Source organism: Oncorhynchus tshawytscha, linkage group LG01 (genome assembly GCF_018296145.1).
Source record: "Oncorhynchus tshawytscha isolate Ot180627B linkage group LG01, Otsh_v2.0, whole genome shotgun sequence".
Classification (NCBI taxonomy): domain Eukaryota; kingdom Metazoa; phylum Chordata; class Actinopteri; order Salmoniformes; family Salmonidae; genus Oncorhynchus; species Oncorhynchus tshawytscha.
The window spans coordinates 57958418-57972594 of record NC_056429.1 but is presented as its reverse complement, the minus strand read 5'-3'; the positions used below and the strand labels follow the sequence as shown (position 1 = coordinate 57972594).

General features: G+C 43.3%; 1 protein-coding gene across 1 annotated transcript in view; it reads left to right on the top strand.

The window, feature by feature from the left end:
* LOC112254084 (PDZ domain-containing protein 8-like) overlaps window positions 1-5003 on the top strand; it is a 62972-nt gene extending 57969 nt beyond the window's left edge. The window contains exons 4-5 of the mRNA XM_024426319.2: window positions 1055-1217; window positions 1390-5003. Coding sequence (XP_024282087.1) covers window positions 1055-1217; window positions 1390-3638 — 2412 coding nt within the window. The 3' untranslated portion in view covers window positions 3639-5003. The remainder of the gene's footprint in view (window positions 1-1054; window positions 1218-1389) is intronic.
* The last annotated feature ends 9174 nt before the right edge of the window (window positions 5004-14177 follow it).

Here is a 14177-nt window from a genome sequence, read left to right as displayed (position 1 = left end):
TGACGTCCTAGGAACAGTGGGTTAACTGCCTGTTCAGATTTGTACCTTGTCAGCTCGGGGGTTTGAACAAGGTATGTAAGGTAAAGTAGATGTCAATTCTTCATGGTTAGCTAGCTAACAATTATTTGTGGCTAGCCAGTTAGCCCTATTGACTTACTGTGGACTTACCCATTCACTGAAACATTCCTTCTTCTAGCTAGGACAATGATAACAGAGACGAAACAAGATGTACACAAAGAAAACATTTTACATCATAACTATCAGCTAGCTATATGTGAATCGTAATAATGTAACTAACCAGAACAGGCTAAAATGACCTAAAACCAATGTTATCCAAGGTAGATAGCCATGGAGAATTTTATATCTGGCTAGCTAACATTAATAGCTAGCCAGTTAGCGCAATTGACTTACTATGGGCTTGAGACCTACGCACACTACAGTGGGTATTGTAGGCAGGTAACCCTGCCAAAATTAACACAGCATGTATTTATTAACGTTTCAAAATGAAATATTGTAGTCAGGCAACATGTTTATAGTCGACTGCTATAAATAGAGAAGACTTCTTCACAAGAAGTCAAGTGTTTACTTACTGTCTAGAAATGAACTTCTTCATTTGTTGAATACTAATATTGTCGAATATTTGTATGCTGTAAGGGTGTTAACTGTTCTGTGATACTTTGGCTTACTGTATTTTCTTCAATGTTCTGATATCCATAGCAAGCTTAAAGTTAGAATCCTTAGTTGCTACATCCATTTTTGGACTTACACATTATTCTATATACCCATTCATTCTTGTAGAATATAACTTATAAATGCCTTATGAGCTTACTTACAAACACTGTATAGCCTCAAAACATGGTTAAAAGTATATATTTTTTATATCATGGATGGTCAGTCCATGCATCCATAGCTCTATCTATACATTTGAGAGTGGTTACATTTCTTAGCTTTTTAGCAAAACACTTTGTTATTGTTTTCACTTCAGGATTCTAGTTTTAAAGTGATCCTAAGTTGAAAGTACTAAGTGTGTTTTGTTTCTCTCTGTGTGTTTCAGGCGGAGGTGATCAAAGGGCCCTTTGGCAGTGTGGGTATGACATTCAGGCACATCCCCGACTGTGAGGGTGATGCGGTCCATGTCGGCATCGAGACAGTCACTCCCAACTCTCCTGCTGCCCTGGCAGACCTACAGAGGGGCGATCGACTCATCGCCATCGGCGGTAAGACACTAAGGCCATGCAGCATAAGTAAACCGACTGTGGCATGATCTGGCAACCCTGAGGATGTTTGAAGTGACTTAAGAACAGCAGCATGCAGTAATACTGGATGTATGTTGTTCAGTTGTACTGTTTATCTCAATATGAGTCTAACATGTTCTCTATCTCTGGGCAGGTGTCAAAGTGACATCCTCTGTCCAAGTGCCCAAACTGCTGAAGCAGGCAGGGGACAGAGTGCTGGTCCTGTATGAGAGGCCTGTGCGTCACCAGAGCACCACCATTGGCCTGGGAGCCCTTCAGGAGGGGCTGGGCCAGCTGGAGGAGCCCGGGTTCATCCTCCCGCCGGGGGGCTATGAGGAGGACCCGGCACCCATCACCGCCCTCGCCGACATATCCGACAGCAGAGACATGGACTCTGAGTTTGAAGAGTCGATTGCAGACCCCAAGTCTAGCCTGCTTAGCAGCAGCGCCGAGGCCAAGGAGGATTTCCTGTCAGTAAACCAAAGCCCCAAAAGGACTGTGGCCAATCTGGCCTCCAAACCCCTTGGCAGCATATCGCCCATCCTCAACCGCAAACTGAACTTGGCAGGGCTTCAGTCACCGGTCAGACCTCCACCCACACCAAAGCACTCACCACACAAGAGTGGCGAGCCAGGAGAGGGGCCACAGCGCCCCACTGTCCCCCCTCCACCCCCACCCACTCGCCCGCTGGTGCCCCCTAGACCCCACATTAAATTAACGTCAGCCTCTTCTGAAACACAAAGTCTGCTGGAGGGGAGCGAAGCTACCACCGCGGCTGAGAAAACTCCAGAAAAGACTCCTACACACTCCACTGGAAGCAATGGTGACAAAGGCAGTGCTGTGACGACACCTGTGAAACAGCCCGAACCAAAGCCGGCGGTCAAACCACCCGAGCCCTGCGAAGAGCCACCAGGGGCCCCCTCCGCTCCCAGCAAGCAGGACCTGGCCAAAGACAAGGTGTCTGAGAGCTCCATCATCACCCGAGACATCATGGAGGACCACTCAATGTGGGAGTCCTCAGAGATCATGTTCCGCAACCGGACGGCCCATTGGGACAATGGTTCTGTGGTGTTAGCGGTGGAGAGCAACCATAAGTACCTTAACACGGCCCTGTGGTGCAAAGACCCCTTCAAGCTGGGCAGCCTGCTGTGTCTGGGCCACGTCAGCTTGACACTGGAGCATGTGGCCCTGGAGTGTCTGTCCTCGTCTGAGTACCAGAGCACTTTCAGACTGGAAGCCCCAGAGCCCAGGGCCAGCGTCAGCCGCACCGCCCTGCGCAGCCTTAGCACCCACAAGGGCTTCAACGAGAAGCTCTGCTACGGAGACGTCACACTCAACTTCAGCTACCTGGCTGATGGAGAGTCAGAGATGTGTGGTGGGCTGATGGAGGGTGAAAAGAAGGCCAGCATGCCGGATGAGGAGCTAAGGGAGAGGGAACAGCTTTCCTTTGTTCCCCGTGACGACCTGGCCTACAGTGCCATACAGCTGGTGGAGGTGCGCCACAACTTTCAGGACACCCAGTTCCAGAACCCCACCTGGTGCGAGTACTGCAAGAAGAAGGTGTGGACCAAGGCTGCCTCCCAGTGCATGATCTGTTCCTATGTCTGCCACAAGAAGTGCCAAGAGAAGTGCCTGGCCGAGCACCCTTTCTGCGTGGCCGCCACCGACCGACGCAGTGCCGACCCGGAGGCCAAATCCACCATCAACCGCGCCACTGCGGGCCTCAGCCGCCACATCATCAACACCGGCTCCCGTCTGCTCAATCTGCGCCAGGTGCCAAAGAGCCGGCTGGCAGAGCAAGCGGCTGATGTGCCAGATGTGGTGCACATCCCCGACATCTCTGACAACGAGGGCAGCGATACAGAAACCTACGCTGGGGCCAGCCCCTCCAAGCATGCAGCCGGCGGCAGCACCAAGCTTGTACGGCGGGAGGGAGGACTTGACGACAGTGTATTTATCGCAGTGAAGGAGATCGGCCGCGACCTTTACCGGGGCCTGCCCACTGACGAGCGCTCTCAAAAGCTGGAGCTGATGCTAGACAAGCTGCAGCAGGAGATCGACCAGGAACTGGAGCACAACAATGCCCTGATGCTGGAGGAGAGGGAGACTGGGGACGCCCGGAGGAAGGCCCTGATCACGGCCGCCCTGGCCAAGTCTGGGGAGAGGCTCCAGGCTCTCACCCTGCTCGTGATTCACTACCGGGCAGGCATCGAGGACCTGGAGTCTGTGGATAGCACCGGCACCTCCCCCTCGGAACCACATGGCTTCAAGGATAAGGGGGTGGCATTGGAGGAGGCCTTACTGGGGACAGAGGTTTATGACAGTGACATATGCAGCCCAGCGGAGGCCTTGCTGCTGGATGACATCACAGAGGAGCAGATCTGTGTGGAGGCGCTCCACTAGAGAGGACAAGGACGAGGGATGGGCTTCAGAACCTTTTTCTGTGGGGGTTGTGGGGTGAAGGTTCCCTTCTGAAGATCAGCTGAGGCGGTCTGGGTGAAATTGTTGATTTGTAAAACAATTGGTCACGCAATTCATACTTGGTTTGGGGAGACCACTCTTGTTGTCCCAAAGAACAGCAGTTTAGTTTTCCTAAAATTATACTTTTAAAGGGAAGCTGGAAAGCTAGATGGTGAAATTTGCATTGAGGATCGCCTTCTATTGCCTTCTATAATTTTGCTTTTGTTGACATTACAGGGCACCTTTAACTTTTTTTCTATCACTTGAAAATGTGAGTTTAAATGTTTGTAACAGTTCAGTATTTTATCACTAAAAGTTACAGCAACCGCTTTTCCGTTTTGCAGAAGATTGCAATCAATATGTGGTTGCCGTTGCAGGAGCTATGCAAATAGCAAATGGCTCTGTTTTATCCAAATTGTATTTGGGGAATAAATATTAGTTTGATTTGTTTTACTGTGAGTAACACAAGCATATTTTGTTAGACTGGACACCGTGTTGTGCGTCTTCAGGAAGACAACAGTGTGGAAATGCAGAACAAAAATGAAATCCTCCACCATATGGAAATGTATGTTTCAGATGATGTACTTTTCATATCTTCACTTTGTGAGCACTTTTGATTTGAATGCATAATCTATTTTTAGAAATCACCTATGACTTTCCTCTTCTTTTGGACTTCTTGGATTTTTTGCAAACTACAAGCTCGTGATGATTGAATGAAATGGGCAATAATGTTGTGGGGGAAGATGGTCTCTCCCCTGTCATCCTTGGTCAGTTTATTTATAGGCCAAACATGTATGACCCATTTTTGTTTAACAAGCATATTAACTGCACATGTTAGTTCTCTCTCTGTTACAATGTTTTCTTAGCTTTTTGGGTGGAGGGATAGTTATATAATATTTTTCTCAAATGTATCATTTTAAAATGTTGTAAGTTATTTGATTAAGCACCTGCTTTTGTGTTCTTGCCCCCCTTCCAAATCGTGTATTTTTTTTTGTATGGATATAATATCCCTGAACTAAAACATAACTATGGTGGTGGTGGTTTTATCCAATCATGTTACTTCAGACGGAATGCTTGCTTTTGAAATTATTCTTGATAAATGCAAAGTATTTATGTAGTCGTGGCAGAAAGTTTTTATTTATATGGTTCATCTCAGTATGAATGATGTTACAGGAGCACATGGATCTCTGTTTTATTCTATGTACAGTGCCAGTCAAAAGATTGAACACACCTACTCATTCCAGGATTTTGCTTTATGTTTACAATTGTCTACATTGTAGAATAATAGTGAACACATGAAAATGACAAATTTACACATATGGAATCATGTAGTAACCAAAAAAGTGTTAAACAAATCTACATATATTTTATATTTGAGTTTCTTCAAAGTAGCCACCCTTTGCCTTGATGACAGTGTTACAAACTCTTGGCATTCTCTCAACCAGCTTCATGAGGAAGTCACCTTGGAATGTAATTTCAATTAACAGGTGTGCCTTGTTAAAAGTTCATTTGTGAAATTTCTTTCCTTCTTAATGCATTTGAGCCAATCAGTTGTGTTGTGACAAGGTATGGGGTGGTATACAGAAGATATAATTTTACCAAATAGGGCTAAGTCCATATTATGGCAAGAACAGCTCAAATAAGCAAAGAGAAACTTCAGTCCGTCATTACTTTAAGACATAAAGGTCCGTCAATCTGGAACATTTCAAGACCTTTGAAAGTTTCTTCAAGGGCAGTCACAAAAACCATCAAGCACTATGATGAAACTGGCTCTCATGAGGACTGTCACAGGAAAGGAAGACCCAGAGTTACCTCTGCTGCAGAGGATAAGTTCATTAGAGTTAATTGCACCTCAGAAATTGCAGCACAAATAAATGCTTCACAGAGTTCAAGTAACAGACACATTTCAACATCATCTGTTTAGAGGAGACTGTGTGAATCAGGTCTTCATGGTCAAATTGCTGCAAACAAACCACTACTAAAGGACACCAATAATAAGGAAACTTGCTTGGGCCAAGAAACACAAGTAATGGACATTAAACTGGTGGAAATCTGTCCTTTGATCTGATGAGTCCAAATGTTTGATTTTTGGTTCCAACCGCCGTGTCTTTGTGAGATGCAGAGTAGGTGAACGGATGATCTCCGCATATGTGGTTCCCACCGTGAAGTATGGAGGAGATGGTGTGGGGGTGCTTTGCTGGTGACACTGTTGGTGATTTATTTAGAATTCAAGGCACACTTAACCAGCATGGCTACCACAGCATTCTGCAGCGATACGCCAGTCCCACTAAGCGTAAACCAGATGGGATATCATTTGTTTTTCAACAGGACAATGACCCAACACACCTCTAGGCTGTGTGCTGCCTATTTTACCAAGAAGGAGAGTGATTGAGTGCTTCATCAGTTGACTTGGCCTCAATAATCCCCTGACCTCAACCCAATTTAGATCATTTGGGATGAGTTGGACCGCAGAGTGAAGGAAAAACAGCCAACAAGTGCTCAGGATATGTGGGAACTCCTTCAAGACTGTTTCATGAGTGTTCCGAAGCTGTCATCAAGGCAAAGGGTGGCTACTTTGAGCAATCTCAAATATAAAATGTATTAACACTTTTTTGGGGGGGGTTACTACATGATTCCATATGTGTTATGTCATAGTTTTGATGTCTTCACTATTATTCTAGAATTTAGAAAATTGTAAAAAATAACAACCATGGAATGAGTAGGTGTGTCAATGTTTGACTGGTACTGCATATCTTTATTTACTTCGTTTGGTGACTGGTGTGGGTTCTGATTTATAAATGCTCTGTGCAGTTAGGATGTTATAAATGCTCTGTGCAGTTAGAATGTTATAAATGCTCTGTGCAGTTAGGATGTTATAAATGCTCTGAGCAGTTAGGATGTTATAAATGCTCTGTGCAGTTAGGATGTTATAAATGCTCTGAGCAGTTAGGATGTTATAAATGCTCTGTGCAGTTAGGATGTTATAAATGCTCTGTGCAGTTAGGATGTTATAAATGCTCTGTGCAGTTAGGATGTTATAAATGCTCTGTGCAGTTAGGATGTTATAAATGCTCTGTGCAGTTAGGATGTTATAAATGCTCTGTGCAGTTAGGATGTTATAAATGCTCTGAGCAGTTAGGATGTTATAAATGCTCTGTGCAGTTAGGATGTTATAAATGCTCTGTGCAGTTAGGATGTTATAAATGCTCTGAGCAGTTAGGATGTTATAAATGCTCTGAGCAGTTAGGATGTTATAAATGCTCTGTGCAGTTAGGATGTTACAAATGCTCTGAGCAGTTAGGATGTTATAAATGCTCTGTGCAGTTAGGATGGACACACACACACACACACACACACACTGATTTTTAGGGTAAAGTTCATATAAGGAGAGCATTATTCTCTTCTCAAGGGGCCCAAATCCTCTGGATAGGATCAGTATGACATGTATTCTGTTCTCACTAAGCTAATTTATATCGCAGTGTACTTCTGTGGCTGTGCTGCCATTTGCTTCAGCACAGGACCAGAGCTGGTTAAAAGCAGGACTTTTGGGGTCAGACAGGAGGACAATATACAAGGTGTGAAGGGGAAAGGAAGCAAAGCAAAAAATGTCTGTGCAATAGACGTGATGCTCTTCTAGATACTGTCTTGGCTGCTACTTGTTGATCTCTCTTCAATTGTTGTATATTCATATTTTTGGAGGAAATGAAGACAAATGTGATAATCAGGAAGGGAATCTTCAGTTTGCAATCTCTCCTTTTCAGTTTCTCGTTGTTTCTCTCCGACGCAAAAAAATATCTGCCGTAGTTTAAGGGTCAGTTGGGTAACTTGGGGGACCCTGGGCTGGAATTGAGCTCATGAGGAGAGTAAACAAAAAACATTTTTGGTCTGTGTCTTGCTACTTCCATTACTACTGCTGCAGCTATTGTACATCTGTGCTCTCTAATCCCATTCATACGCTGTTTATCTCTCTCCCCACGATTCACATCGTGTTATGGCGTTCTGCTTTTGTGATTTGTTTTGTAAGAGGGATGTTGTACACAGTTCTAGAGGTGGATCATGTAATGAAGCGCTATTGTACATAGCCTCAATAAACAAGCTCATCTGAAGCCCCTTCCTGCGTGTTTCTACTCCAAATACTCTTTGAATTACACAATACTGAACTCATAGTCTTACAGTACCTTCAGAATATGGCATTTGCTCCTGTTAAATATTTTCTTAGTGAAACATTACATTGATCTAATGGTTTTTCTCTCACACTGTCCTGTAGACACAGGGAAAGATAAGGCAGCCATCGGTCTTATGGTAACTGTAAAGTTCCTTGGTGGAATGGGAACGGAGCATCTGGTAAGTAATTGGAGCCCAGTGGGGAGACTGACATGATAAGTACAGCGTGTCGTCTCAAACATGGGAAACTGGTAACACACCCCCCCGTCATCATAGCCTGGTCCCCCATCATCCTTGTGTCTCCCACTACTGCTTCGAAGACATCAAGAATAGGAGGCATTTATCCTCAGTCAAAAACAATCATACCATCAAACATGTAACAAACTTAGTTTGATTGAATCTACTGCTAGATATCCTCAGTCAAAAAAAAGAGATCCAATGTTGACATACTCATATTCAATCCAAACACTTTTTCAGAACAACATTTATTTTGGGGTTTTCCATCCCCACTGAGTATCAACATATATTACACAATCAGCACACTTTACAGGTAAACAACCAGTCCAGAATATAAAAGGTCAACATTTGTTTTTGTGTACCAGTTAGTAAGTAGTTGATATACACACAAACCAATGACATACATGTCAGAAGGCACACACACCAACATGGGCACACACACACATATGTTTGTGCATGTGTGCAATAGATTTCTAATATGAACAAATTACCAATATATTCAACTCTACACCCTAGGTAAATATGAACAAAAAAAGGCTGGGGAAAAAAGTTGTTTATCAGCTTAATCTTACACTCAAAATATATCAATCTAACCTTTTAAGTAAAAATAAATAAATGTTTTTTTTTTAAACAAACATGCATATCACAATTATTGGCACCCCTGCATTTAGTTCTTTGAGCACCCTTCCCCTTCCAAGATAACAGCTCTGAGTTGTCTTGTAATGTTTGATGGGGTGGGAGAACACAGGAAGCGATTTGAGACCATTCTTCCAGATCCTTGGTCCTCGCTTGTGGACTCCCCTCTTCAGCTCACCCCACAGGTTTTCAATGGGGTTTAGGTCAGGGGACTGGGATGGCCATCGCAAAAGCTTGATTCTATGGTCAGTGAACCCTTTTCTTGTGGATTTGGAGGTTTGCTTTGGATTGCTGTCCTGTTGGAAGATCCAATGACGACCCAGTTTTAGCCTCCTGGCAGAGGCAGACAGGTTTTTGCCTAAAATCTCATGATGCCATGTACCCTAACCAGTGGTGTAAAGTACTTAAGTCGTTTTTGGGGGCTATCTGTACTTTACTATTTCTGTTTTTGACAACTTTTACTTTAATACATTCGTAAAGAATGTATTATTTTTTAAATATATTTTTTTACCCCATTTTCTCGTTATCCAATTGGTAGTTACAGTCTTGTCTCATCGCTGCAACTCCCGTATGGACTCGGGAGAGGTGAAGGTCGAGAGCCGTGCGTCCTCCGAAACACAACCCAACTAAGCCACACTGCTTCTTGACACAATGCCCACGTAACCCGGAAGCCAGCCGCACCAATGTGTCGGAGGAAACGCCAAACACCTGGCAACCGTGTCAGCATGCACTGTGCCCAGCCAGCCACAGGAGTTGCTAGTGTGTGATGGGACAAGGTCATCCCTGCCAGCCAAACCCTCCCAGATGACGCTGAGCCAATTGTGCGCCACCCCATGGGTCTCCCGGTCACAGCCGGCTGCAACAGAGCCTGGACTCGAACCTAGAATCTCTCGTGGCACAGCGATGCAGTGCCTTAGACCACTGCGCCACTCGGGAGGCCCTAATTTTGATCCTTAAGTATATTTAAAACCAAATACTTTTAGACTTTTACTCAAGTAGTATTTTACAGGCTGACGTTCACTTTTACTTGAGTAACTTTCTATTAAGGTATCTATACTTTTACTCAAGTATGAAAATTGGGTAATATTTCCACCACTGATCCTTACAAGGTTCCCAGGGTTTTTGGAAGTAAACAGCCCCACAACATCACAGATCCACCACCATACTTATTTTCTGCATGACCATGGCTCTCTTTTTACACCAAACCCTTGTTGCCAAAAATCTCTATTGTAGTCTAATCAGACCATAGAACGTGGTTCCAATCAAACTTCCAATGACATTTAGCAAACTCCAAGTGCTTACGTTTGTGGCTTTTGTTCTAGCAACCCTTTCAAATAACTTTTTGGCATTGGTGGTGTCTAATTGTAGTTTTGGAGACTTGGTGACTCCAAGATGTTACCCTTCTGCAATTCTCCAACTATTATCCTTGGAGATGTTTTTGTTGCCACTTGAACCATCCTTCTTAATACACTTGCATCCTCTTCGAGGCAGGTTCATCACAGTCACCAGTTGTTTAAAATGTATTCATTATTGCCATTATTGCCATTGGTATTTTCAGGCATGTAGCTATCTTTTTATAGCCATTGCCTGATTTGTGAAGGTCAACAACCTTTTGTCCATGTTGATGGATGACTAAGGGATTTAGCCTGCGTGTCACCTCATATTTATACCCCTGTCATGGATGACCTGTTAAGAGACTCAGATCAGAATATACATACAATTGATTTTGTTAATAAGAATTTTTAGGTGTGGCAATAATTCTGACGCATGTTTTAGAATAAAAACTTTTTTTCTTGATTTGTTTTACATTTTTGTTTTTAGAATTTTAACTCAATTAAATGTTACGTTCATATGATATTTGGAGTGTAAGAACAAGTTGATAAACAACAATTACATTTTTCACAGCCTTTTTTGTTCACCTTGGGTGCCAATAATTCAGGAGGGCACTGTATAATCCACTATGTAAACGACATGACCCAACAATGTATTGCAAAATAATAACAATCTCTCAGAATGGTAGCCATCTCGACATGAGTATTTCAATTTAAAATGTTAATATACATTTAAGAGCAAATAATGAAACTAATAGTGAAGGTATCAGGAAACTTTCTCTGCCAACTCCATCACAGACTATTTTGCTTGCATCATTTATTTACAATGAAACCCATTGGGGTGTCCATTCAACCAAACCTTCAATCCAGCAAACCCAGAGTTTTGCAAATAACAGTTCATATACCTAAAAATGCAGTCTTTTTTGACATTTTTACATGTGCCATTGTGTTTTTCTGTGGCAAGGGCATAAAAGTATTTTCACAGATTTCCAGATGTCAGGTTTGCTCGAACAACCACAGAATGGTTTGTAATAAATGCACTTTGCCAAACAGCACAGAGATATTTGACAGTTATTAGCAGTGCTTTGTATGCCTGGCTGTTTCTGTTAGATCACAGTGGTCTTGACAAAGAGCAGTGGATGAGTCAATATTTTCAGCTTCAGGACAAATAGGAGAGGGGGAATGGGAGGGACACTTCATGGCTCTGTGTTGTGGATTAATACTGGTGACTGACTGCACACAAAAGTCTCTAATGACATGTGCAGGCCAGGGCCCAGTCAGCCAATCAAATCCTCAGACTGAAGTTGCTACTGTATGTATGTGCATGCACATTGCTGCTGGTCAATATGATCTTGGAAACAATGCATATTTATCTGTATATATTGTGTGTATACTTTTTGATGACCTACTGGAAGTGTTCACAAATAAGTTCACAAATAATATTAATGCTCTTCACAGGTTAGTTTAAGATTCCAACTGGTCAAGATTGAGACCAGAAATTCAACCTCAGTGTTTGAAAACACATTGCGGTTCTATTTTATTTATTTAACTAGGCAAGTCAGTTAAGAACAAACTCTTATTTACAATGACGGACTCCACCGGCCAAACCTGGGCCAATTGTGCGCCGCTCTATGGGACTCCCAATCACGGTCGGTTGTGATACAGCCTGGATTCAAACCAGGGACACCTCTAACAGTGAGATGCAGTGCCTTAAACTGCTTAAACTGCTGTACCACTCGGGAGTAGTGTTAGGGATTAACGGAAAGATCGGAAAGCTGCCCCGGTCATCCCCCTCTTCAAAGGGGGTGACACTCTAGACCCAAACTGCTACAGACCTATATCTATCCTACCCTGTCTTTCTAAGGTCTTCGAAAGCCAAGTTAACAAACAGATTACTGACCATTTCGAATCCCACCATACCTCCTCCGCTATGCAATCTGGTTTCAGAGCTGGTGATGGGTGCACCTCAGCCACGCTCAAGGTTCTAAACGACATCATAACCGCCATCGATAAGAGAAATTACTGTGCAGCCGTATTCATCGACCTGGCCAAGGTTTCCGACTCTGTCAATCACAACATTCTTATTGGCAGACTCGACAGCCTTGTTTTCTCAAATGATTGCCTCGCCTGGTTTACCAACTACTTCTCTGATAGAGTTCAGTGTGTCAAATAGGAGGGACTGTTGTCCGGTCCTCTTGACAGTCTCTATGGGTGTGCCACAGGGTTCAATTCTCGGGCCAACTCTCTTTTCTGTATACATCAATGATGTTGCTCTTGCTGCTGGTGATTCTCTGATCCACCTCTACGCAGACGACACCATTCTGTATACTTATGGCCCTTCCTTGGACACTGTGTTAAATAACCTCCAGACGAGCTTCAATGCCATAACTCTCCTTCCGTGGCCTCCATCTGCTCTTAAACGCAAATAAAACTAAATGCATGCTATTCAATCGATTACTGCCCGCACCTGCACGCCCGTCCAGCATCACTATTCTGGACGGCTCTGACTTAGAATACGTGGACAACTACAAATACCTGGGTGTCTGGTTAGACTGTAAACTCTCCTTCCAGACTTCCATTAAGCATCTCCAATCAAAAATTAACTCTGGAATCGGCTTCCTATATCGCAACAAAGCATCCTTCACTCATGCTGCCAAACACACCCTCGTAAAACTGACCATCCTACCGATCCTCGACTTCGGTGATGTCATCTATAAAATAGCCTCCAACACTCTACTCAACAATCTGGATGCAGTCTGTCACAGTGCCATCTGTTTTGTCACCAAAGCCCCATACACTACCCACCATTGCGACCTGTATGCTCTCGTTGGTTGGCCCTCGCTTCATACTCGTCGCCAAATCCACTGGCTACAGGTCTCTGCTAGGTAAAGCCCTGCCTTATCTCAGCTCACTGGTCACCATAGCAGCACCCACTCATAGCACGCGCTCCAGCAGATATATCTCACTGGTCACCCCCAAAGCCAATTCCTCCTTTGGTCGTCTTTCCTTCCAGTTCTCTGCTGCCCATGACTGGAACGAATTGCAAAAATCTCTGAAGCTGGAGACTCACATCTCCCTCACTAGCTTTAAGCACCAGCTGTCAGAGCAGCTTACAGATCACTGCACCTGTACATAGCCCATCTGTAAACAGCCCATCTATCTACCTACCTCATACCCATACTGGTATTTATTGATTTATTTATTTTGCTCCTTTGCACCCCGGTATCTCTACCTGCACATTCATCTTCTGCCAATCTACCATTCCAGTGTTTAATTGCTATATTGTAATTACTTCACCACCATGACCTATTTATTTCCTTAACTTACCTCATTTGCACACACTGTATACAGACTTTTTGTTTTCTTTTGTTCTACTGTATTATTGACTGTATGTTTTGTTTATTCCATGTGTAACTCTGTGTTGTTGTATGTGTCGAATTGCTATGCTTTATCTTGGCCAGGTCGCAGTTGCAAATGAGAACTTGTTCTCAACTAGCCTACCTGGTTAAATAAAGGTGAAAAAAAAAGACATGAGTCTTCGTTTTCCACACATTCAAATGGCTTACCATGTGTCCTATGAGCTGTGGTATCATTTACAGTGACAGTCATGTGCTTTATTAACTTGTTTTTAGTTTTGATGTGGACAGTAAAACTGAGGAAAGGCATTGGAGTGATGGTGTTTTTTTAATGTGGTATACCATGCAAATAGTCACAAGCACAGTCATAAGCAGTCAACCCAGGACAGCATTGGCAATAACAGCTTCTGGTGTATTGTCCTTTCATTTCAGGTATTTCCTCAATTTAAAAATCAATCTCAATGTATAAAAAAAAATGTTTGTGGAATCAATGAAAAAGGCCCATTTCAAGGTAAAATGTGGTTTGCCTTGTTATAGCAGTAAGAACATTCTCATTCCAAATGTATTGAGTAACTTGTATCTCTGTAATAGGCTATGTTATACTATTTATCTAAATAATAGAATGACCAACACTAAGCAGTGTTCTCATAGAGCCTTGTTCGAGATGTTGAATCTGACCCTAGGTCAGTTTCTACACAGACAGAAGTAACTCTCTAAGTACATTAGTTTTGTTCATACTGTTAATGGCCAATAGGTGA